Source organism: Aedes aegypti, chromosome 1, assembly GCF_002204515.2.
Source record: "Aedes aegypti strain LVP_AGWG chromosome 1, AaegL5.0 Primary Assembly, whole genome shotgun sequence".
Taxonomy (NCBI): Eukaryota; Metazoa; Arthropoda; class Insecta; order Diptera; family Culicidae; genus Aedes; species Aedes aegypti.
In genome coordinates, this window is record NC_035107.1 from 70,082,526 (window position 1) to 70,106,311 (window position 23,786).

At 36.5% G+C, this 23,786-nt stretch overlaps 1 protein-coding gene across 17 annotated transcripts in view; it reads right to left on the minus strand.

The window, feature by feature from the left end:
- The window catches only part of LOC5565116 (neurobeachin), a 415,182-nt gene that overhangs the window by 26,081 nt on the left and 365,315 nt on the right, over positions 1 to 23,786 (minus strand). For 10 of the 17 annotated variants that reach the window (XR_002499236.1, XM_021839344.1, XM_021839334.1 and 7 more), the window contains 2 exons: positions 18,163 to 18,834; positions 16,938 to 17,047 (listed from right to left, as the gene is read on the minus strand). Coding sequence is in view for 16 of the 17 variants with exons in the window: in XM_021839344.1 (XP_021695036.1) it covers positions 16,938 to 17,047; positions 18,163 to 18,834 (782 nt within the window). In the remaining variant the exon portion in view is untranslated. The remainder of the gene's footprint in view (positions 1 to 16,937; positions 17,048 to 18,162; positions 18,835 to 23,786) is intronic. The other 7 variants (XM_021839417.1, XM_021839412.1, XM_021839405.1 and 4 more) reach the window with 3 other exon arrangements.

The window sequence follows — 23,786 nt, forward strand, 5'->3', positions numbered from 1 at the left end:
GTGATAAAACTCAGTCTTGATAGTTTATTGACTGTTTAACGATAAACTTGTGACGATCGACCCGCCACCATATTTCATATAACGGAGGGTATTAGAACAAACTTGGAGGTGATGATTTGGAGGTTATTTGGCAAGTTGGAGGTTAAAATCACCTCCAAACACTAGCGATTTTGCGGTGGGATGTTGACGTTTGATCACGAATATTGACTTGAAAAAGTATCACTGTACGCGCTAACATGTATAAAGTATACTGATACTTTTTCAGCTGTGTCAGTGCAAAACCAACTGATTTTCTTTGATTCGAAATCGTGGGATGAATTAGAAACAATCATCAACGACGCGTACAAATTTCTATGACGGCCTACTTCGCCTTAAGTAAGTTAAAAATGTTTGCCTGTGACAGTTTTCGCTGTTGTTTACTGATATTCATGGTTTCCTTCAATTACCTTAATTTATTGAATTATTTTGCTGTTTTCTTGTCATTTTTGTTGAAATAAAAACGACTACAAAACAAGGCTTCTGCTCCACACCGCAGGCTACTGACTGGTCGGAGAGGACGAGCTCGGAAGCGCTGGAAGAACTCGGAAGTCAAGAAGAGCTTAGAGAACGGTGTGGTTAACCAAGAGGATGATGGTGCAGCTGACTAGGAGGAGCTTCGGAGGAGTTCGGTAGCTAGGAGGAGCTCGGTGCCACGAGGAGCTTGAAGGACAGAAAGCTCGCTGGTAGATGTGCGGTTTCGAAGGATGTGTGATGAGGAGGAGTGTTGGAGAGCAGGTACATCACACACCCTGTAGTGGAGATACTCAGACATGAAATAAAAGAGAGGAGCTGGTGGTAGCGATATCAGTCAGTAGCCTGCGGTGTAGAGGAATAGCCTGGTTGTTTTATTTCAACAATTTTTAGGGTTTTCCAGTCGTTTTTGATATTTTATTATTATTTATTTTAGCCTTCGCCACTGCATTTCATCTCTTCCGCTTTTTCGAATTGTTTGTTCTTACCTGTTTTCCGTTATCTGTCGTTTGGATTTTTTTTTATCTTTTTGCTTTGTCGTTTATCCGGTTTATGCCGTGGCCTTTTTGTGTGTTTGTGTTATTTAGAGTTTTTCACTGTTTTATGCGTTTTAGCCTTTCTTCTACAGTATTTACCTCTTTTCTGCCGTTTTTTGCCAATTTCATCGTAGTTGTTGTTTTTTCGCGTTTGTTTTCGTTCTAGCCGTTTTTTTGGCTGTGATTTCATCACAGCTGCATTGCATTTTGCTGATTTTTTGCGTTTTTGCTGTTTCTAAGATTTTTATTTGCCGTTTAATGCTATTTGCTCTCAAATACTGTTCGTCTCTTTGGGATTTATGCCTTTCTGTCACTATAGACGCCCAACCTAATGTTTCTTTTGTAACGTTGCAACTACCTTCTGCAGCGTAGATGGTATTGAGGTTTGAAACTTGGATATTTTTCGAAACAACTTACCTTTGATTTGCTGTAATCTATTGAAGTGACAAAAGTACTACAGTGGGATTCCGTTTTTGGCAACAAAGTCGAAATTTTCAGTTGCCAAAAACGGAACCGTGCCAAAATCAGAACCTATTTTTTTTAATTTCAAGAATATAATTTGAACGTTGTACCATCATCACTATAGAACGAAATAATGGTCAAACTTCCTAACAGTCCCTGTTCGAAGTGGATTTCCGTAGGATAAGCTTTAAGTATACCTTGAGCTTGAGCTTCATTGGCCGCCCGTGGATGCTACTCCAGTATCGCCAGATCAGCTGCACTTACACAAGGAACCAAGCGAATGACTGCTCGGGACTAACAGACACCCTCAGTGTATAAGTGCTGGTGATCTTCTATTTTGAGGCAACAATGGCCCTGCCACGTCAGAATGCAGATCAATGTGGGGAAGGGGGAGGAAATGATGTTGCACTTATACTGGTCCACTGTAGACCGTGGAGTCCGACTGCATCTACGCCAGTTCATGCGGGAGTGTATGGACTGGGGGAAAGGAATGGCAGAGAGGTTTGCTTTTGTGGTTAGCAAACTGCCTATGTATCAGGCGTAAGGAAAGGCATGCGCGTGGAAGAATGGAAGCGTTAGGGAAACTTGTCCGTCTCTGGTTCTAGCGTTCTAGAGATATAGGGGTGATCGGGGCAATATGGGCCGCCTAAGGAAAACGTCATGGAATGCATAGAAAAACAGCAAAAACTATCGTTTAAATGTTAGTGACTTGTACTATAATATGTTTTCTTCCATCTTATGTCGATAATTAATGTAAACATCAACTTAGGACAACAACTTGGGAAAGTTTTTGAAAACCATGTCTTTCTGCGTGTGCTCATATGAGGCATTATGAGCCACCTCATTTAATCGTATGTTTTTTTTTTATTTAAAACAATATAGAGAAGAGCGAATGATAAAATGTAAAATATTAGAAAGAAAATTCTAGCCTTGCTTCAAATTAATAATTCTGGCGGCTTATTTTTGATAAATCCAGGGCTGTTACAACAGGCGCGAATTTCGCGATTCTCGCGGATTTCGCGATTTTCGCGGATTTGTAGCGGATTCGGTCAGCCAAGCGCGAAAATCGCGGGTGGGTAAAATTCTGTCGCGAAAATCGCGGATTTCCCAAATGATGCGACAAAAATTACAATTATATACAAACAGTCGTGATTTTATAATTAGGAAATTTCTATTTAAAACAGAAAATCCAAATCTTCTCCTTGAGAGCAGTAAAGTTCAGTTAGTATGATATCAAATATACTGTTCAGAGATAAAAAAGGAGTCGTCGCTCGAGGGTCGGTGTTCAATCAAGAGATAGTTCCGCCCTAAATTCTTAATGACACATCTAAAATTCTATTCTATTGACGGCGATCTATAGGTTCTTGACTTGAGGATAAACTTTAAATATAAAATTATACCGTTCAAATCATGTGAGTTTGAAGGACATTTCTCTTCCGTTAAAAATCTAAAATGGCGCTGCTTGATTACAACTTGATTACATAAATGCATGCCTTCAAAGTTTGTACGGATAATATTCGGACACTATGGCTGACTGTCGGCCTTATGAAATCTTAGGATCGATAGAAAAGTTCAAAACAATAGATAGCCCCGCAGTCAAATTAGGAGTGTTGTCAGTAAAGTATTGTCAAACGAAAAAATCATCGTCAGGCTACTGGGTGTTTCGTGTTGTCCGTTGCCTAATGTTAGTGATTGTTCAGTCTGTGCAGTCAATGTGCTTAAGACGGTGTAAATGTCTTTTTTTTAATCTAGAAGATACAAATTACTTGAAGTTAATGGAAAACAGCACTAAAAAAATGTATGTATATTTATTGCAATATTTGATGTAAATATAACTTAATGAAACCTCTTGCAGTTTAAGCTGATCACCATAAAACCGTTTTATGATCTGCTTTGAAAACCAATGCAACGATTAAATCACCACCACAACACACAAGTTAAAAAGTTAGCACCTGGTGAAATCGCTCAAAACAATAGTAGTTTTTCTTGATAAATTTTTGATCAGCAATAATTTTGTAATAAGAAATGGATCAATGTAACTTTGGAAAAAACTGTTGAATACCGATGAATGAAGAAAAAAATTAAAAAAGTATAATGCAGCTGATTGTGACCGCTCACTTTTAGGTCACAATAAAATATTTGTTGGAAAGGCCAGTTAGAAGTTTAGCTCAAAGATTTTGTTATTTATGTAATGTGCCGTATTAAAAAGTAAATGTCTAAATTTGAAATAAATGTCTGTCTCCATCATTTATTGATGTTTGAGTGACGTTTATTTCATATTTAGTAGCTCCTTGGTTGATGTCTTCTTAGAATAATTTTAATTTGTTTATTTTGCTCACTCCGATAGTAATTTATTTATTTATTTATTTATTTATTTATTTAATTATTTATTTATTTATTTATTTATTTATTCATTTAGCTATTTATTTGTTTATAAAGTAATTATTTATCTATTTATTTAATTATTCACTTTTCGTTATTTTTTTTATTATTTATTCCTATATATACACATTTATTTATTTATTTAACATATTTAATTTTCATATACATTTACTTATTTAGATTGTTTATTTTATTTTATTTTTCATATTAACATATTTATTCACAAAATATTAAAATATGCGGAAACAAGTGTTAGGGATTTTGAATTCTGTTATGGCTAAGCATGCAGCCAGTTTTGTCGGAGTGAGAGTGTAATTTAGTATAAGATATCAATCAAGCCCCTTTAGAGTGTAAGTCTCCGTCGGTCATCATTCGTCGTTCTTCGTGTCTCCGTCATCATCATGATCATCGTCTGGACTTTGACCGTGAAATATGCGAAATCGTCATGGGCTATAAAAAGACTCCACCAACTAGGGTCAAGTCTCTTTTTTATTATCGAAGTCCGGAGGAGCGACGTTAGTGACGACCCGCGAGTTAGAACGCTAATTTAACCGCGATAAGTTCCAAGTGCGTATTATTGCGCGAAGTTAAAAACCTAATTACTATAATTTAAACGGTGTAAAATCAACAAGTTAAAACTTATATAACTAAACACCTAAACACGTTAAAAAGTTTGTGCGGGTTAATTAAAGGACACACCACGAACGATTAGACGAAAGCACCAAATTTAAAAGTTAGTTCTAGTCGCGCTAGTCCTTGGTTACCAAAACCGTACGCTGTGGTCAAGCGAGCCGTGGTGGACTTTGAACGCTGCAGTGTGAACATTATAGTAGTCGAACGGACAATATGAGTGACGAACAATGAGAAGTGATTCTGTCCGTTCAAACAGGTGCATGCTCGCTTGACGAAGACCACTAGAAGACATTAGTGCACTTTTCGGTACCGCTCCCCGGACTGTGGAACAGTGGCCTTACGTTACACTGGCCTGGTCGTCTCGGTTCGTTCGATCCCTTGTTAAGTGTGGGATTCGCGATGTGAATCGAATTGTTAAGCCCGAAGAAGAGAAGAAGAACACTAAAAGAAGATTGAGAAGAAGAAAAGGAAGAAGCCCAGAAGGAATGCCCACAAGGAGATCCAGAGAACCAGCATGTCGACCAACCCAACGATCGGCCGCAACGGTGAGCGCTCAAAAGTTTGTGAAATAAATGGTTAACCAAAGTCTTTTGCATTGATTAGTTAAATTAATAAATAATTATGTAAGGCCTGCTAAACTCTGACTGTATATTCGTTAATTTATTGCGTAAAGAAAATCTTGTTTCCGCCATTTTGTTTTGTATTTGTCCGCCTTGCCACCAAATATTCACGGTAAGATTGTCCGGGAGCACCATCTGAAACGACCCTGAAAAGGTGTGTTGTTAACCCCTGTCCTATAGGTTTTCCCATAACAGGGGTTCCCACCACACTTTCGTAGAGTATCATGATATCTAAACTACTATTATTTTGAGCGATTTCACCTGGTGCTTAACTTTTCAATCAAACATTTACAAAAAATCTTTGAAATTTACGTCATATGTTCCAGACATATTGAAGCAAGTAAAATGACGTGAATCTTAGTCACAAATGACGTAATTTTCCGTCACAATGGACTAAATATTATTCGAATCACAACAATTTTCAGTCACATTGGACGTATTTTACAAGAATGACGTATTTTTTTAGAATTAATGTCATCAAATTTACGTTACGTGCGTAATATTAGTTTTTTCAAAGTGTGCAGTATTATGACGAATTTTGTGGTAATGAAATTGAAGAGATAGCTAGAGTTCTCTGTCAAAATTTCATGCGTTTTGCTCATAGGAAAACAAAGTTACAGCATTCCAAATTTGAAAACTTTGTATGATAATCGGTATGATAATTTTTAGTACTTTTGTGCAAAATAGTAAGCTCCGCATAATTAAACTGAGTAGTTTACAAACCAATTTTTATAAAATTTAATTGTTTCATTTTTATTTTTTTTAAATTCCATCAAAATTGATTTATAGGCTGCTCAGATCTGGCCTGTAGGGTTGGACATTTTATGATCAATGTCGAGAGAGTTTTAAATGTATAGTCCAATATACTGTCAATGACTAATGAATATTACTAAAAAAAACACAAATGTAAAAATTCCCATAAAAACAGAAATTTGTTAAAAATATTAAATTATCACAATAATCTTGTATTTTACCTCATATTATTGAGTATTAAGCCTTGAAGTTTTATAAAAATAAAAACAGTTTTCATACAATGAATGGCATGCATTTCAATCTTATTGTTTAACTGTCCTCATATCATAAAAAAAATAGCTCTCGATAACATCACCAATTAAAATATAGTATAAAGTTAGATGAGAGAAAAATCTAAATTTAAATAGCAATTTTAGGTTTTCTATGCTTCTAATTGACAATTTAAAATTACTTTATGTTCTACTTTTTAATTTATCATGAATAACTACATTTTGCATCTCCTATTGTATGCAAAGATCATATCGAATTGTGCTAAGTATAGTTGCAAACTAGGCCTCCTCTCTGCTGGTAGTGACACTACCATTTATTAAATTGCACGATTTTCTATAATAAATATATTGAAATGTTGATGACAAATTAATTTCGAGTGAAATTGTTGAATACGATTTTCTCCATGAAAAACTTGAATTATTGGATTTCCCGCTTTTTACCTTTTTTCCTGCCAACTGAAGTAAATTAAATATATGTTATAATGTAACTCTACCCTTAAGTGTTGATAGAAATCCGTATACCAACTTGTCTTGCTCAATTGTAGATACTTTAAGATTAGGCGCAAATAATCACTTAGTACCATTAAAAACTATTTTTGATCAAGCACGTTTACGCATTTTTTATAATGAGCAGTAAATATGTCAATGAAATGAAACAGATTTTTTTAGGCGCGGATTGGAGTTCCTAGGCGCGGATCGAATTTCTAAAGTCGCGATTTTCGCGGATACGATTTTAAGATTTTTGTAACAGCCCTGTAAATCCATAACACATAGTAAACAGGCCATGTAATTCTAGTATTAAATTGCAACACTTGGTTTAATCCATTTTCTAGCAAAGTTTTCCATTTGTAATGGTGCAACAAGATGACTATGCAGTAAAAACAAAATCTAGTATATTTAGGCAATGCATTTTTATGTTCAATACAACGTTTGTTTTGCTTAAATCTAGGTGACTCATTTTGCCCCGCCCCTTAAGTTTCTAAATAATATTCTATATTCCAATAATTGTATTTACGAACAAATCCAATTTCGCGCACAAAATGATCAGTATTATCAGAAGTTTCAGTGGAATGGTAAACTTTACCAGAATGATAAATATAATTGTCTAGTAGTCTTAATTGAAAACTGCCAAAATTATAAGCTTTTGACAATATTTCAAGTGTTGAAACGAATATTCCTACGGTTTTTATTATGGTGACTATTTCAAGCAGATCTCTAGCAGATCATAATGACACTAGACATTAAAACACTGTTTTTGAGGTCAAATCCAGGGGTGAATCATATTGTCCCGTATGTTCATATTGCCCCTACAACTACAAAGTACGAGAAAAGGACGGGCCTGGGATTGAACCCATGACCTTCTGCTTACGGAGCAGAAGCGGTAGCCATTAGACCACCAACCCCGTCTAGTAGGATAAACTTTAAGTATACCATGTAAAAACAAAAATTACATAAGTGACTTTTATTCAAGAACTGGTCAATTCTTTAAAATAGTGTAAGAATACAGATATAGGTACAATACATTTCATTAGGAACGTATTTACGAAAAAACTTCTAGATGTTACAAAATTGAATGATTTTTCTAATGTATTGAACAAAGACAAAACTAGGTAATTTGGAAATTGCTTTTCAAAATTATGTTTCTTCCATAGTTTGCCATTCATATCAAATGATTAACTACAATCAAAGCTGAACACAAAAATATGATATTTTTCGGAACAGAATATTGACTTCAACAAAATTTATCATTTTCCATAATACGTTGCGGGAGCTCTATCACTTGGCGCCATTCGAGGAAATATCGACGAAAATTGAACTCCGGAATGCGGTAGGCATAATGCTGGCTTGCTTTTTAGATGACTAAACCTAAAGACACAACTATATCTACAGAATTATTACAAATTTTAATTGTTCTAAAAAATGTTGCCAAAAACGGATCGTTTTTGTTGCCAAAATCGAGGGGTGCCAAAAACGGAATCCCACTGTATTTCGTCGTTTTATTTTGTCATATATCTGAAGAAATAGGGCCCAGATAGCCGTAGCGGTAAACGCGCAGCTATTCAGCATGACCAAGCTGAGGGTCGTGGGTTCGAATCCCACCGGTCGAGGATCTTTTCGGGTTGGAAATTTTCTCGACTTCCCAGGGCATAGAGTATCTTCGTACCTGCCACACGATATACGCATGCAAAAATGGTCATTGGCATAGTAAGCTCTCTGTGAATAACTGTGGAAGTGCTCATAAGAACACTAAGCTGAGAAGCAGGCTCTGTCCCAGTGGGGACGTAACGCCAGAAAGAAGAAGAAGAAGATCTGAAGAAATAATGAAAATATGGTAAATCAAATCATCGGATTATAAGACTAACTCTCATTAATCATTCTGGAGGATAATTTTCCGCAACTACTCAATGGTTTGTGCCAAAATGGTCAAATGACAAGTAACCTTTCTATTACCAAATGTTTAATTGCTCATAAGATGCTTATTCCAAGTTGAGAAGCAGGCTTTAAAATGTTATTTTAATTTTTGTGCTCCCCTGACCGTTATTATCAGAAAAAAATCTCCATCAAATCTGCTCTCACCAGTCGTGTTCTATAGCTAAGCTGCATGTCTGGGCAAAATTTTAAAAAAATCGTAGGGCCCGTTTTGAAGTTACGCCCTTTTGATTGTATAAGTCCACAATTTCAAAGAAAATCTTAAATATTTAAATGGGGTTTCATTCGCCGTGATTATCAGAATAAATATATTGCTATAATTTGAATCAAAGTTGTTTTATATAGTTATTTGTAACTCATGGGCGAAGTTTGGAATGAGAAAACCCACAAAATTTGGAGTTACACCCTTTTGGAGGTGTAATCATTAAAAACACTAATGTGAAATAGAATTATCAGGCATTCTAACATCGTTAATCATGTTCAAATGTTTTCAATGACACATTGTGCTAATATGACGCCAAAGTGTTTCACAATTAGCTGATTTTACTTAGGCTCAAGTGCTATAAGGCATTACGGAGCTAATTTCACAATTTAACCAAATTAGTTTTTGTAGCACAATATTCTGGCTAGTTTGGTGAACCCATGTACTTACGATTTAGATTAGTTTTCATGAAAATCATTGGTACATGTTGTGTAACGAAACGCATGTATACGTACAGTGGGGGGCCGAAATCCGTACAGGCTCCGAATACTTCATACAAATAGTAGGCGTTATGGGTAGCAGTAGTAGAACAAAATTTAGAGAAAACAGCGATACAAAATGAAAGAAAATAATGCAAAGTTTAGAGCATCCGTTATCATTTTGTTTAATGGAATTTCAAATCGCAGCACTTACAGAGCTTAATTTCAATTATTTTGTCTTCGTCAGCTTGGGAAAGTTTGGGTTGCGCCCAAAGTATGATTTTTGTTTGTGCAGGGTTATAGCAGCTGGTGATTCTTTACATAGAAATCTTTAGTTTGTGTAGGATTCAAACCATGTTATGATTAGTAGACCAGCAAGTAACCAACAGGGCAACAGAACAATTTACAATTTTTCGGTAACCTAAACTGGGATTTACGCAGAATTCATGAAGAACTCTGTTTTCACCATATGTTATTGATCTTTTTTTAAATCTGAATTCCATTACCCCAAATACTATAAACCTGAAGACCATCACATCGAGTTCCAGTTCGTTGAATGGTATTACTTCGAATTCCATTATCACGGGGCATTTCAAAGTATTTATATATTCCGGTCAATAACATTCAGCGTAATAGTGCGTTCAGTGTGATGACACTTGGATTAATGATATTCGGGGAAATAAAATTCGAGGTTAAGTTATAGAATTATCTCAAGAGAGTTTTGATTGTTAAGGTGGACAAGCAAAATAATGGTTTTACTATAGTATTTATCTAGGACTTTTACGTGTTTGTGTAATCGAAAAGACCAGAGAACATATATGTAAAGTTGTAGATTTGTGAAAAATCTAAATGAATTTGTGAAAAATGCTATAAATGATAACATAAGTATTGACAGTGGTCTTGAGTGACATAGTTTGGTCAATACTACATTACTCGGCAATTGAAGTTTATGTTCTGGGGTAGTACAAAGTTAGCCGGAAAAGCCGAGGGGATAGTTAGTTGAGCTATAGCAGTTCATACATACACAGACAAACATACGTAACACTATTTTTTTTTTCATAACACAGCAGAATAGCGCCCTATTCAAATATTTTGTAGTTGGCCGACGTGCCAATCGTGGCGCTCGCATCACTTTTGGTCGAGTTTGACGTTTGCTCACTACCGCCACCTAATTCGCGGTTGGCCAAATGAAGTATTTTTAGTATTGGCGTAAATGTTCACGTGATTATGATTTAAATTGATAGTTGTACTAGTTGTTACGTCTGTTTGTATGTGGTACATAATTGGCTTCGTAATGCCTTACAGCACTTGAGCCTATGAAAAATCAGTTAATGGTGAAACACTTTTGCTGCATGTAAATGCAATGTGCCATTGAAAACATTTGAACATGCTTAATGGTATTAGAATGCCTAATTATTCTATTTAAAATTAGTGTTTTTAATTATTATACGTCCAAAAGGGCGTAACTCAAAATTTTATTGATTTTCTCATTCAAAACTCCACCCATAAGTTACAAATAAATAAATAAAGCAACTAATTACCACATTTTGATGGTATATTACTTCTGGTAGTCACGGCTAATGAAAACCCGTTCAAATATTTCAGATTTCCTTCGAATTTGTGAACTTAAACAATCAAAAGGGCGTAACTTAAAAACGGGCCCTACGTTTTTTTTAAATCTTGTCCAGACATGCAGCTTAGCTATAGAAAACGACTGATGAGCACAGATTTGATGGAGATTTTTTTCTGATAATAACGGTCAGGGGAGCACCGTGTTATATCTATGAGCATATCTCGATATTAGAGATTATAGATGCATATTATTGTCTATGTTCCAATTCCGTTGACCCGTTCGTAAGCCATTTCGTGACATACAAACACCATTCCATTTATATTTGTATAGAAGATAGATTTGCAGGATATAAAATTTAGTATTATTCATCACAATGAAGATCAGAGGCGCGTCCACATTCAAAACTATGGGTAGGACACACGTTCGCAAGCTTTCGTGTGCAGTGAAGCTAAGAAAAATTTGAACCCTATGAAAACCTAGGCTGGGAATTAAAGTTACTATATTTCAAAGGCTAAAAACAGAAAAGGGTTTAAGTGACATTTTGGTCAGTTTTAGATGAGTTAAGTTGAGGAAATTCTAATGTTCCCACGATTTTTTTTTATGATATTTTAGAATTTCATCCTGGATTCTTCCAAGGAGAATCACAGAAATTAAATTAACATTATTTCAGAAATCATCTCAATTCCTTGATTTTTTTTTCAAGAAAGTTCTTATTCCTCCAAGATTTTATCCAGTGATTTATCCATCGATTTCCCTAACATAGCTTCTAAGATGTTCCCAAATTTAATCTTTAACTTCGCCGGAAATAAAAGGGGTTCCCTATAAAGTTGTCTTCCAGGATTAATATAAGATTTCAACTAGCGATTTCTCTAAAGATACCCTCAGAAATTGATCCAGAGATTACTTTCAAGATTTCTACTGAAATTCCTCCAGTAATTCTTTGTGAGTTTCTCAAGTAATTCTTGAAAGTTTTTTTTCTATGAATTCTTCCAGGGAAATGTAAAGGAAATTTTGAAATTCTGAAAATTTCGATTTATTTTGAAAATAAACAAATGAGGTATTTCTTAAGATAATCCTAAAGTATCCTCTGACGAACTTGTGTAAGTTTTAAAGTCACTCTTAATGAAATAAGAGGGGGAAATAACTCCTGGCCTCTCGAGGAAGTGTTAAGAGAAAAAAATCAATCGAATCGGGAAAGTATCCATAGGGTTTTTTAAATAAATTTCTTGAAAATCATTGGACAGAATCTCTAAAGAAATTTTTGTAGGAATGATCGGAAGAGTTATACAAAAAAAATTCTGTAGGATTGATTGGTGTGAAAACTTAAATAAGCTTTTGAAGATTGCTTGAGTATTTTTTGATAAACTTTTGAAGATTTTTTTTGGAAAAACTGCAGGAGTAATACATGGATGATGTGCTGAAGAAATTCCATGGAAGGAGTAGATTTTTTCGAAGAAACTCTCAAGGAATTTTGGGTTTCTGGGAGGAAACGTGGAATGAAGGAATCATCATGAACAGTCGAAGGAATTCTTGCAGGATTTCTTAAAAAAAAGAAACCTTAAACTATTGTTTTTTTTTTCAAAAACTCCGAAAAAAAAAACTCGTAAGAAATTCTTTAGAAATCTTTGAAAGATCTCCTAGGGTAGTAACAATCCTTTGACTGTCCTACCCAGGTGTTTTTGTGCGTAGTACATGTCCTACCTACCCTACCCACTTCCCGCGCCACTGATGAAGATGAATACTACAGATCTATCATGGTATTACTACATATTTTTCCTCTCAGTTTATGTTTTTCTATATCATACCAACCGTTTTCGATTTATTTTATCGTTTTCTTCAACAGGCAAACGCCAGTTTGACAGTTTGGCTATTCTCTACTGATTTCTTCCCTCTGTTTCGCTATTTTTTGCCGTTTTACCTAAATTGTTTGTGTTGTCGTTTTTTAATCAAATTGTACGCAAATATTCATTTACTATGTAATGCTGAAATTGGAAAATTATGATCTCTTACGTTATTTGTGGACGACGGTTTTGCCCTATTTGTGTGTTTTTTTTTGTTTTTTGCTTGTCTCTGCATGTTTCAATTTTATTACTTTCCCGACATTTTTTTTCCTCTTTTTTATTATTTTTCCAACATTTTTTGCTTCTTTTGTTTATGAGTTTATTGTGCTTAGCTATTTTCGTCGTATTTTACGTTTTCAGCTTTAATTTGTCACTTTTCCTTTTTATGACGTGTTCTTGCCGTTTTTGCCTATTTTGTCGTTTTTTACTATTACTATCCTTTTTTAGCCGTTCACTCGGGTTCATATGACCGTTATTTACCGTTTCCATTTTTTTTATCTTATTTTGCTGTTGTTTTAAGTTTTAACGACGTGGCATTTTTATGTGTTTTGCGTTATTTTGACTTGTATTTAACGTTTCATATATATTTAAACTTCCTTAGCCGAGTGGTTAGAGTCCGCGGCTACAAAGCAAAGCTATGCTGAAGGTGCCTGGGTTCGATTCCCGGTCGGTCCAGGATCTTTTCGTAATGGAAATTTCCTTGATTTCCCTGGGCATAGAGTATCATCGTACTTGCCACACGATATACGAATGCAAAAATGGCAACTATGGCAAAGAAAGCTCTCAGCTAATAACTGTGAAAGTGCACTTAGAACACTACGCTGAGTAGCCAGCGTTAATGCCAAGAAGAAAAAGATATATTTAAACTTGCTTCTACCACATTTTTCTGATGGTTTTTGTCGTTTTTTACCAAGTAATTTTTTTGCTGTGATAAGATAGAGGTCCTGTATGCTCGGATACATTTTGGTTTCAAATTTGGAAATAAAAAAGTTCATTATTTTTGTTGTGAATGTTGTTACTAATCGAAAGGGTTACGATTGAACAATCGAAAAAAAAATATATGTGGCTCTGGTGGCTGTTAAACCTTCAAACTTTCATTTTGAAAGCATATGCACAAATTCGCATTAATTTTGAGGTGTTCTATTTTTCCAGACAATAAATTCACTGAGCTCGTACAAGTGAACTACCGTAATTTCGGGTGAAATTGATCACTTTTCACTGTTTTTCATGTCTGTTTTCTATGATGTTGCCAATTCCAAATAACTTAATGCAGGAAAACAAGTACGATGGTCAGCCTCATTGGTTTATATACTCAAATTTTCATACAGTTGTGATTTTAGTGCTGAAAATCGTCTCTAAAATAATAAATCAAGGAATTCCATTTCGGGGTGAAATTGATCACCTGTCAAAACAATCATTGTTAGTTTTGAAAACAACTTTACTTATTTAATTTGGGCCCCCTGAATCCAAATATGCTTGCCAAATTCATAACAATGCAAAATTTATGGAAATAATAAACAATTAAGTTACAACAATACCGCAGAAAACGCCTAAATGTAGGCAATTTCCGAAGGAATCTTCTGATATCTATAAACAATTCAATTATTACAACAAAATGAACAAATTGGTACGAATTTTGATGATGAAATTCGTTTTGGGGATATATTTCAAGTATCCTTACTAATTTTCAGGTTGATACCATGTCCAAATCCTTGTTTAAAACTATAAGTTTATTGATGTCTGCCAATACCACACTGAACACGATTATGGAATTTTCTATTATTTTCATAGAAATAAACATTTTTTAACACAAAAAGCTTCACAACATGCAATTCGACAATAGTTAAGACAAACAACGTTCATTTACATAGGTTGCATTGATTTCTGTGCTCTATATGAGGGAAATAAAATCGTGTGACACAGTGATCAATTTCACCCTACTGATCAATTTCACCCGAATTTACGGTAATTTATGAAGATTCGAATCAATACTGCAATATGAATATATATATTGTTTTCCATGATTCATATCAATTGATTATTGTTTTAACCCTCTTATACTAAATCCCGCCTTTATTTTTTCGTAGCTCGGAAATCAACATTTATTTTTAGCTTAAACCTAAGACTTTTGAAACTTTTTTTTTTGAAAATTGTTTAAAATTTTTTATATAACCTACAAAAGCATGGGGTTCATTTAACGTGTAATATAAAGCATCGTACCTTTTATATTTTTCTGCGATCAACCTATCACAGAAGAAGAGCTTGGCGGTATTAACCTTCCGGTCGTCGCGCGGTTTGCCACCGTCAGAATCACCTCGCTGCTGTTGTGAACGAATAGCGAGGTTTTTTCCAGCAGTGTTGTACAATATACAACAGCGCGACGACTGAAGTGTTAAAATAATTTCAAACCTGTTTTTCCGTTAATTTTGAAAAACGTCTAGTGTCTGGGTACAGAGACTGTCCGCCCATACAGGACTCCTACTTACTGTTTTTTACTTGTTTTCTGTCCAGCCTTCTTTACATATAGCGTGTTTTACTTTTTTGCTGTGGTTTTGCCTTTTATCAATCCAATATTTTTGCTTGCACTGGTTGCAGTTGCAGTTCACTTGCAGTTTATATCGTTTTATTGCCTATTATAGCCGGTTTTTCCAATTTCTTAAACGTTTATCTCAATCTTTTTAGGTTTTTGTGCTTTTTTTTACATTTATTGCCTATTTAGTTTATTTTGGCGTTTTTCAATCTTTCTAGCTTTTTATTGCAGTTTATGCTGTCCTTGCTTTGTTGTTACGTTTTTGTAAATTGTTGAAGTTACATCCTTTTTTACTATTTTTTCGTTTCTTTTTAGTCGTTTTAGTTTGTCTTTTATGACACTTTGTTTGCTATTCCTTTTGCTTCTGTTTTCAACTTTTCTTGCCAGTTTATTTTGCTGTTTTTTCAATCTTTTTCCTTGTTCGTATCGTCCTGTTTTTTTCTTATTTATTTTGCAGTTATTATAGTTTGTTGCTGCTCCATTCTGCTTTACAGTTTTTAGCCTACAAAAGAGTTGCGCATTGAAAATCGTTGCGTAATGATTCGTACGACACTTGGGTTAATTCTACGAGTGGCGTGAGGTGACAATTATCGGTATCGTACAGCGAGGTGACAATTCTCGACTCGAGTGAAGTGACTCGCTGTGCATATCAAATGGAGAGTCACTTCACTCGAGTCGAGAATTGTCACTTTGCTATACGACACCGAGAATCGTCACATCACGCCACTCTTAGAATAAAAGCAATTGTATACTTTTGTGCATTTGGCTGTCAAGTGACAGATCCACGTGATGGAAAACAAAATATTACATATTTTGCAATTTCGTGAAACGCCTCTCGAAAAATTAAAAAAATAAAAAACTATGCAATTCCGTTGCCTACTTTTCCCACCAACAGCATCAGGAAGGATAAAAGCTAGTTTTTGCAATTTCCCATCGTAATAGGCCGTTTTTCATCACGCCAATCTGTCATAAAACGGCATGCTTTCCTGCACTAAATTATGCAGTGAAGTAAGAGTCATTACGCAACTGAAATCAGCTACGTAATGACTATTGCACAACGCTTTTTCATTACGCAACTGTTGTGAGTTGCGTAGTGAATAAGTACAGAACAATTTTCAGAAATTGCAATATAAAGGTGAATGCATCGTGATGCGATTTCTGATACCCTCATGCGGTCTTCTAAGAACTTGCAAAAAATGATGTACGTAACTCGTTGCATAACTCGATTTTTACAGCACTCGTCGTAATTATCCAACTCGGAAAGTCTCGTTGGATAAATATACGACTCGTGGCGAAACAATCTTCATTTTGCAACTTGTTGCATAAATAACTATTTCGAGACAAATCTGAAATAACCGAGAGAATGGTTGTCGTTCAGTATAAAGATAAGTATGATATGCAATTGCCATGATTAACTATAATATTGTTGAACAAATCAATTCGTCGATTGCGAAAAGAGTGACACCAGACTCCTTCCCTTTTTCGTTGGATCTTGGCGAGATCACTCTTCTAGCAGGCAGAGCCTAACACAATAACGCAACTCATTTCCGAATGCCGAAAGAAGAAACCGAATCTACAATTCGATCTACATGCATTTACAACAATTTTTAACGCCAAAGCCTACCGACTTTTGAAAACATCGAACCATAATCAGTATTAAATATTAAATTTGAAATTGTAAGATTATAGTTAGGTAGAAAAGGTCATTCAAACTCACCTTGATCGACAGTGGGCCGCTCGAGTGCGAATCGTTGTCCGCTATCACGGAGGAGTTGTTCTCGTCCACCACAATCACCTCGTAGTCGCCATCTTGGAGCGAGCGGTTTCCTATAAAACAAAATGGCAGTAAAATCCATTTTAGTTGGCTAGTTTCGTTGGATGTGGGATTCTAAACAATAAATTTAAGGAAAAGAAACGTTTTTACAGTACTAAAATAAGAAATAACTACTTAAAACAAGATTATTGTGCAAAGGGGTGCCTGTGTGTGAGTTTGCATCGACTTCTAGGGAATTTGTGCGCTAGTGTGCATGATGCACCGCGACAGTGACAAGAGAACAATATGAAGGGAGAGGAGTCAGGTGAGCGTGTTCGTGTGATCACAGTTGTAACAGTATTGGTGGTTGAGTGTACAAACATAGCCTAAACTCAAATCAATCGAAAAACGAAATAAAACCAAAAAACGAAGAACAGCGCACGCAAAAACATAACGCCAAGGGGACCATCGAAACGCAAATCGATATCGAACGAACTGAAAGACAAAAACAACTCAGGAGTGGAACAAAAGTGTGCTCGGTTTTGCGGATGGAATTCGCACAACACAATCATAGTTCGGACATAGACGACAAACATAAATAGAAAAAAGAAAAAGAACATATGAGTAATTGTCTCTGAAACTAGGTCGCCATTGGCATATATCGTTAGAATTCAAATTTTATGGTACTGTCCGGCAGATGAAGTTAAAACTAGAAGGAAATTTTTTGGTTAACTCAAATTAGCGAAAATTACCTTTTTTTGTTCAGTTCTGTTGTTGAAAAAAGGATTTTTCGATGTTGAATTTCGTGGCATTTAAATAAAAAATGACCGTCATTTTTTAGCTTCAAAATAAAGCTACTTCCTTTTTCTAAACGATTCCGCTGAATTTCCTATGTATTTTAAGGAGTGAATGAGACATACCACGAGAGGAAAAACCTAAGATGTATACAAAATGGGCTTTTTCGCAAACTGTTGAGCTTGCTGACTCACGAAGGGCCCACCAATCTAAGTTAACCAAAACGCTTCTCTTCTGATTAAAGCTTATTCTAGTGAACAAAATATTCGCATTCTAACGATATGCATCGATGGCAGCATGGTTTCGGCTCAGAATCACTCATCTGTCACAAAAGAGGAACAACTGTCAATAGTTCAAGTTGGAATTCAAAGGTGCCCAGAACAAAACACGATACCTGTCATACCGTTACAATGATAGATATGGTTATCACCGTTATTAAGTCCTTTCCCCAGTTTGCCTCCGGCCGACCCGAGGGCATTGTGACCGACGAGCCCGTTGTTGAGCCCCCCGGTCCGACCGCGGAGATGCGACTGACCGTACGAGCCCGAGTTGAGCGTCGTCAGCGAATTGTTATTGGTGAGGTTATGTTGCACTTGCTGCTGATGGTGATGATGCCCTGTCACTGGGTTGTAACAACCGACGATATCGTTGGGATAACCATTGCTGTTACCGTTACCATTGTACGCGACCATAGAACCTATGGGCCCATTCATAGCGGGTCCACTATTGTTATTATTGCTGGTCCCATTCATCAGACCGATCGACGAAGACGACGACGAAGAGGTCGTCTGAGAGGACGAAGAAGTGATGGTGTTGTTACTTCCGTGGTGCATCATCTGCAGGTTGGCCGCATTCGGGACCGATGATCCTCCGCTGTGCACTGCCAAAGAGGAGGAGCTCATCAGTTGCGAGGCTTGACCTGAGGCAGCAGCAGCGGTGGCCACCGATGAAGAAGCCGGCCCTCCGGTGGCCATTGCCGTCGATTGGTGGCTGGGATGCGAACCCGGTAGGAACTGTGGATAGACGTGGTGCGACCATTGCGGGAACAGTGGACGATTGCTCGAGTCTGCGTGGCGGCGTGTTTTTTTTATTTCGAGTTTCGTGTGTGTTAGTGATGGTTGAAGTTGTGGCAGTGTATTGGTGTGTGTGTTTTTTTTTTTGGTTAGTAGCGATACGCAAAGGAGCACGTGATAAACATGGTTCGTTAGCGATGGTTTTTGGGTTTTCCACGTTGACCAATACGTTGATGGTGTTTTTTTAGTTAACATAGGTTGTGATAAGGGATAAGCGCGCGCAGCGGTAGAGATAAAAACCATTGGAGTAAAAGTGAAAAAGAAAAAGAACGAGAAAGGGAAGAGGGATTTGCATTTATTTTCGATTAGGTTTATTTAGCGGTATGAAAGATCGAAATTACAATACGAACAGCTTTGAGAGTGATATAGGATAAGAGCACAGAAAACACGCAACTAATTACACACCTAATCAACCAGAAACAAAAAACTGAACAAAAGAAACGATGGGCAAATCAAGATTGCGGACAAAAAGCATCACGGTTTGAAGCCAAATTTTAGATGAAAGGAATGAGAGAATGGATTCCAACTCCCCTGTTATAGTATTTTTTGCGTAATACGCGTATCCCACCTAGTAGTGTCATGATCTTAGTGTCCTTAGTTGTATTGAACTGAAATTACTTCTATTATTTCATAGTTAGAGTCTAAATGGCCACTATGTATTGCACCAGGATAACATAATGGTAGATAATCATTTAGTCGATGAAGCAGCTCTGCGTCTACTCCTTTAATTTTCTAAACATTTATCTAGCACAAAGCTGGTAAGCTAGCGCATTTTTACCATTTGGTTGAATGAAGCTGATTGTGAGCTCAAAATAAGTACAGTTTTCCCTCAGATTTGTCATTCCCTCGGTCCACTAGAAGCTACTGTGAAATAACTGATAGAAGGTTTAGCCGTAATCCCACCATCTAAATCTAATAAATGGGCGTATTTTACGAGCGAAATGAGAAAAAAGATATCGGTGTCTTATAACGAGGTTACAATAGGTACAGGTGACCTCATTCGAATCGAGGTTAGTCTACGTTTTATTTGCACGAAGAGGCCCATTCAAGTCGAGTAGTTATTGTCATCTCTATACAAGATCGACATTTTTCTCACCTCCTCTCCTTCCTTTCGTAGAATAAGTCCAATAGTCTCTGAAACACATTTGAGCCAGGAACAGTTTTTATGAGTAAAACCGAGTATCGAGAAATTTTTGGTCCATCAATTGTGTCGCTTGCAAATAGTGTTTGATCCGTTGAATCTGTTGTATGCTCTTGTGGAGCGAGCAACAAAATCAGGCAGTATCGGTATCAGTCATCCGTGTATATGCTCACGTATCAATTTCAAATTATATCTTTATCGTTAACAAAACGAATCCATTCCCATATCAAAACTCCCAGTGTTTTCTTGTGGAAGTGCAGAGGACTCCTCGGCTTCCATAAAGTAAGTAAAACGTCAACATTTCCCTGCCATCCCCAAATTGACCTACATTCGGATGCAACCAGCGGCGCCTTTAGTTTGTTATAATAATGGGTGCACCAATTTTAAGTTTACGGATTTTTATTTATTTCATCAAGCATAGTTAGATTACATACAAGAATTATAATAATTTCTGACATTTTATGGATTACTTCTATTGTCCTTTAGTCGTGTTTCATGTTGCTCGTAGGACACAGTAATGCCAATGAATTCGGAATGTACATTATACTGTTGATTGGTCTGTTCTAACACATTGAGGATGCTACTGATCCCGAGTAGCGTCTGTTGGTTCCCTGTGGAAGTACCGTGCACCCCCGCTAATTTGAACGGTACCTCATGCAAACCATCGGGGTTCATTTTTAATTTGAACATCTAGTCACCCTAGAACCGTGCCTCTTCCACTGTTTTGTTTTGATTCTGCGTTCCCACTTTACTCCGTTTCATAAGCTAAATGGCGTTTGAACCATTTTTGATCTGAACGATGTGCAAATTAGCGGGGTACAAACTAAAAAGTGTTCAGATTAAATGAGGTCAAACCAACGGGAGTACCCGGTACAGCTTTTCTTGAGTTATCGAAGGTCGATTCTTCAACTTTTGCATAATACGCGCAGCTATCCGTATCTAGCAGACAGATAGGTCCATACGCCGACGGGTCACCTGGTGGTTTCCCCGCCTTTGGTAGTAGCACCAATTTCTGTCGCTTTCATACATGGAAAGGCCTGTAGGACAAGAAACGGCCAAGGAATGATTCCGCTACCAACATTACATGAACTTTTCTGTTTAACCTTCGGGCTGTCGCGCTGTTGTACTTTGTACAACAGTTGTGATTCATATGCTATCATGTTGTAACAAAGACATCTATCGACACCAAACCAAAATGTATTCCTCAAGAATCTTCTTAAGAACAATACTCAACAGTTTTTGTTTACAGTATGGCTCTTTATAATGCAGTAAAATCAACAAATGTACATAGAAGTCGCATAATAATAAGTAGACCGCAATTTTAAATCGGTATATCTAAAAATCCAGATAATTTCGAAACATGAGGTCTTCAGTAAAAATATTCTGGAGGTGGAGCGCTATCTGATGGTACCTCATTTATTTCGGAATTTGACCGCTACCCAGTAAACACACAATCGTATATAATAGGGTATAAAAGTACAAATGTGGAGGCGATATACGTACATTTTGCATACAGCTTTATGATGCATGTACGTATATCGCCTCCACTTGTGTACTCTCTTATCAAAGCTGAGTTCTATCACTTTAAAATGCAAGCTGAAAAGTCATCATTGTTGCCGAAACGAATGACGGGCCACTTAGCCTTAAAAGGATGGCATCTTCGGCAAAGTTGTTCAGTAAGCTAAGGAATATCATTTTTCGAGATAGTTGATTCAAAATTTTGCCACCATGCGGCGCTAGTGAGCATGAAACTTTTGTTTTGCGAATACTTCAGGATCCTGACCTATTAGGCAGATGGCATCTTCGACAAAGTTGATGGGTAGCACAACGATCTACATTATTTTATCTAATCACGAACTTCAAGGATTAAACAACGAAAGCATTTGAGCTACTGAACAACTTTGCCGGAGATGCCATCTTTCTAAGTGGTCAAGCTCCTGAGATCTGAAAAACAAATGTTTCATGCTCACTGTCATCTTTATGAGTGGTCAGGCACCTGGGATATTCGCAAAACCAAGCGTGTTGTACAAAGTACAACGCGCGACTACTCGCGTTACAAAAAATCGCGCAACAATCGAACGGTTAAAAAAATGTTGGCAATATCTTGATATTTTGGTAGTACCGTAAAACGGGGTAACTTTGATAATGCGGGTAACTTTGATAGTGCGAGACCCACAACATTTCAAACGAAGTGACGAAGTTTCTGTTAATCAGTTAAGCAAAATGAATGCAAAAGTTAAGAGTATTAGTGTGACACTTCATGTCAAAGCTATTTTCGTTGGAATCAAGTGCATTTGAGGATTTATATGCAAATATTAAAAATATATAAGATTTTAGCATTTTTGCAACACTTACAAACAATCTGTTGTACGATCACTATTTGATGATGTCATAATAAGTTCGTCACTTATCCTTGACAGCCTAGGTATAGTAGAACATGAATTCGGTTTTAAATCTCTTAGTGAAAACCATTTTTACAAACTGGGACTATTTTTGTAATCCAAGTCAGAGATTTCCATATAGCAGTAAACACCTAGAGGTATGCAACGCCCTATAAATGTTCCGTAATTCATTCAATTTTGTTCGATTTATACTCCATTATCAAAGTTACCCCAAAACAGAAAACCGACTTTTGATTATATGAAAAATAATATATCCATTCAGAATAAATCTTTTGGCAATCTATCAAGTGCAATTAATAGCTAGGATGTCAGTACTTGTTTTTAAAATATGAAGTTTTTAAAATTTAATTCTTGGGAACAGAATGCATAAATATTGAAGTTTTCTTCGAAAAAAAAAATATCAAAGTTACCCCGTTTTACGGTACAATAAAAAAATCCAAATTTGGTATTCCCTTCTTCATCGTAAAACAGTGTAGTAGAACTGAAATAAAACTAATTACGATTGGATTTTCATGTCACTTATAGTCACTTTTTCGAGAATCGGAAGTCACTTATTTCTAAAATAACTTTTTTCGGTACCACTTTTTACTACCAGCTATGCAATGTTTAAGTCGGCTAGGAGCCGAGACTATTTCTGCTATATGGTTTGTGGACCTCTGCTTCGTATTGTAGTCGCGTTATCATCGCTATTGTTTTGATGTGTAAATTCCCCTAGTGCGGTTTCGAAACAAATCGTGAAGCGTACTTTTCTCTAGTTGTTTATACTCCAACTGCTAGTTCAACTACCTGCGAGTGGATGTTTCTCGTGTAAAGTGCTTATTTAGTGCCAAAAACTATATCGCTAGTGAATCGTTTGTCCTAAATAAAGTGTTGATCTTCTCCTCACGTGACGTCATCATCATCTGAATTGAACCCAGCGCCACCTATTGGTCGGTGACACATATCCAGCAAAGCTTTCTTTTCGGATCCCGTCCCTCTATCATCTAACACCAGCAGTATGGATTCAAAATGTTATCATTGCGCCAAGCAGGTGAAAACAATCTAGTTTTTACAATGCCGTCTTTGCAACCAAGCAGTTCACATCAAATGCGTCGGTCTCAAAAGGCAGGATATGGAATTTGTGAACGAGCACAAAAATGTGATATGGTTCTGCGACAAATGCATTGATCAGCTGCAACATGTAAAGGACAATCCCATAAAGTCGACTGCTGATGTCGTCTGTGAAATTTCCGATTTAATCAAGGTCTCACTAGAAGAATTGATGACTGAACTTCGTGAAACCAAGGAACTAACCAAGTCACTTGCTGAGAAGAAACAACCTGTTGAATCTTCTGGGTTCTATCGAAACCGACCATGGCCAAGTATAAAACGAACTCGTGAGGCTGCTACACGGGATACATCA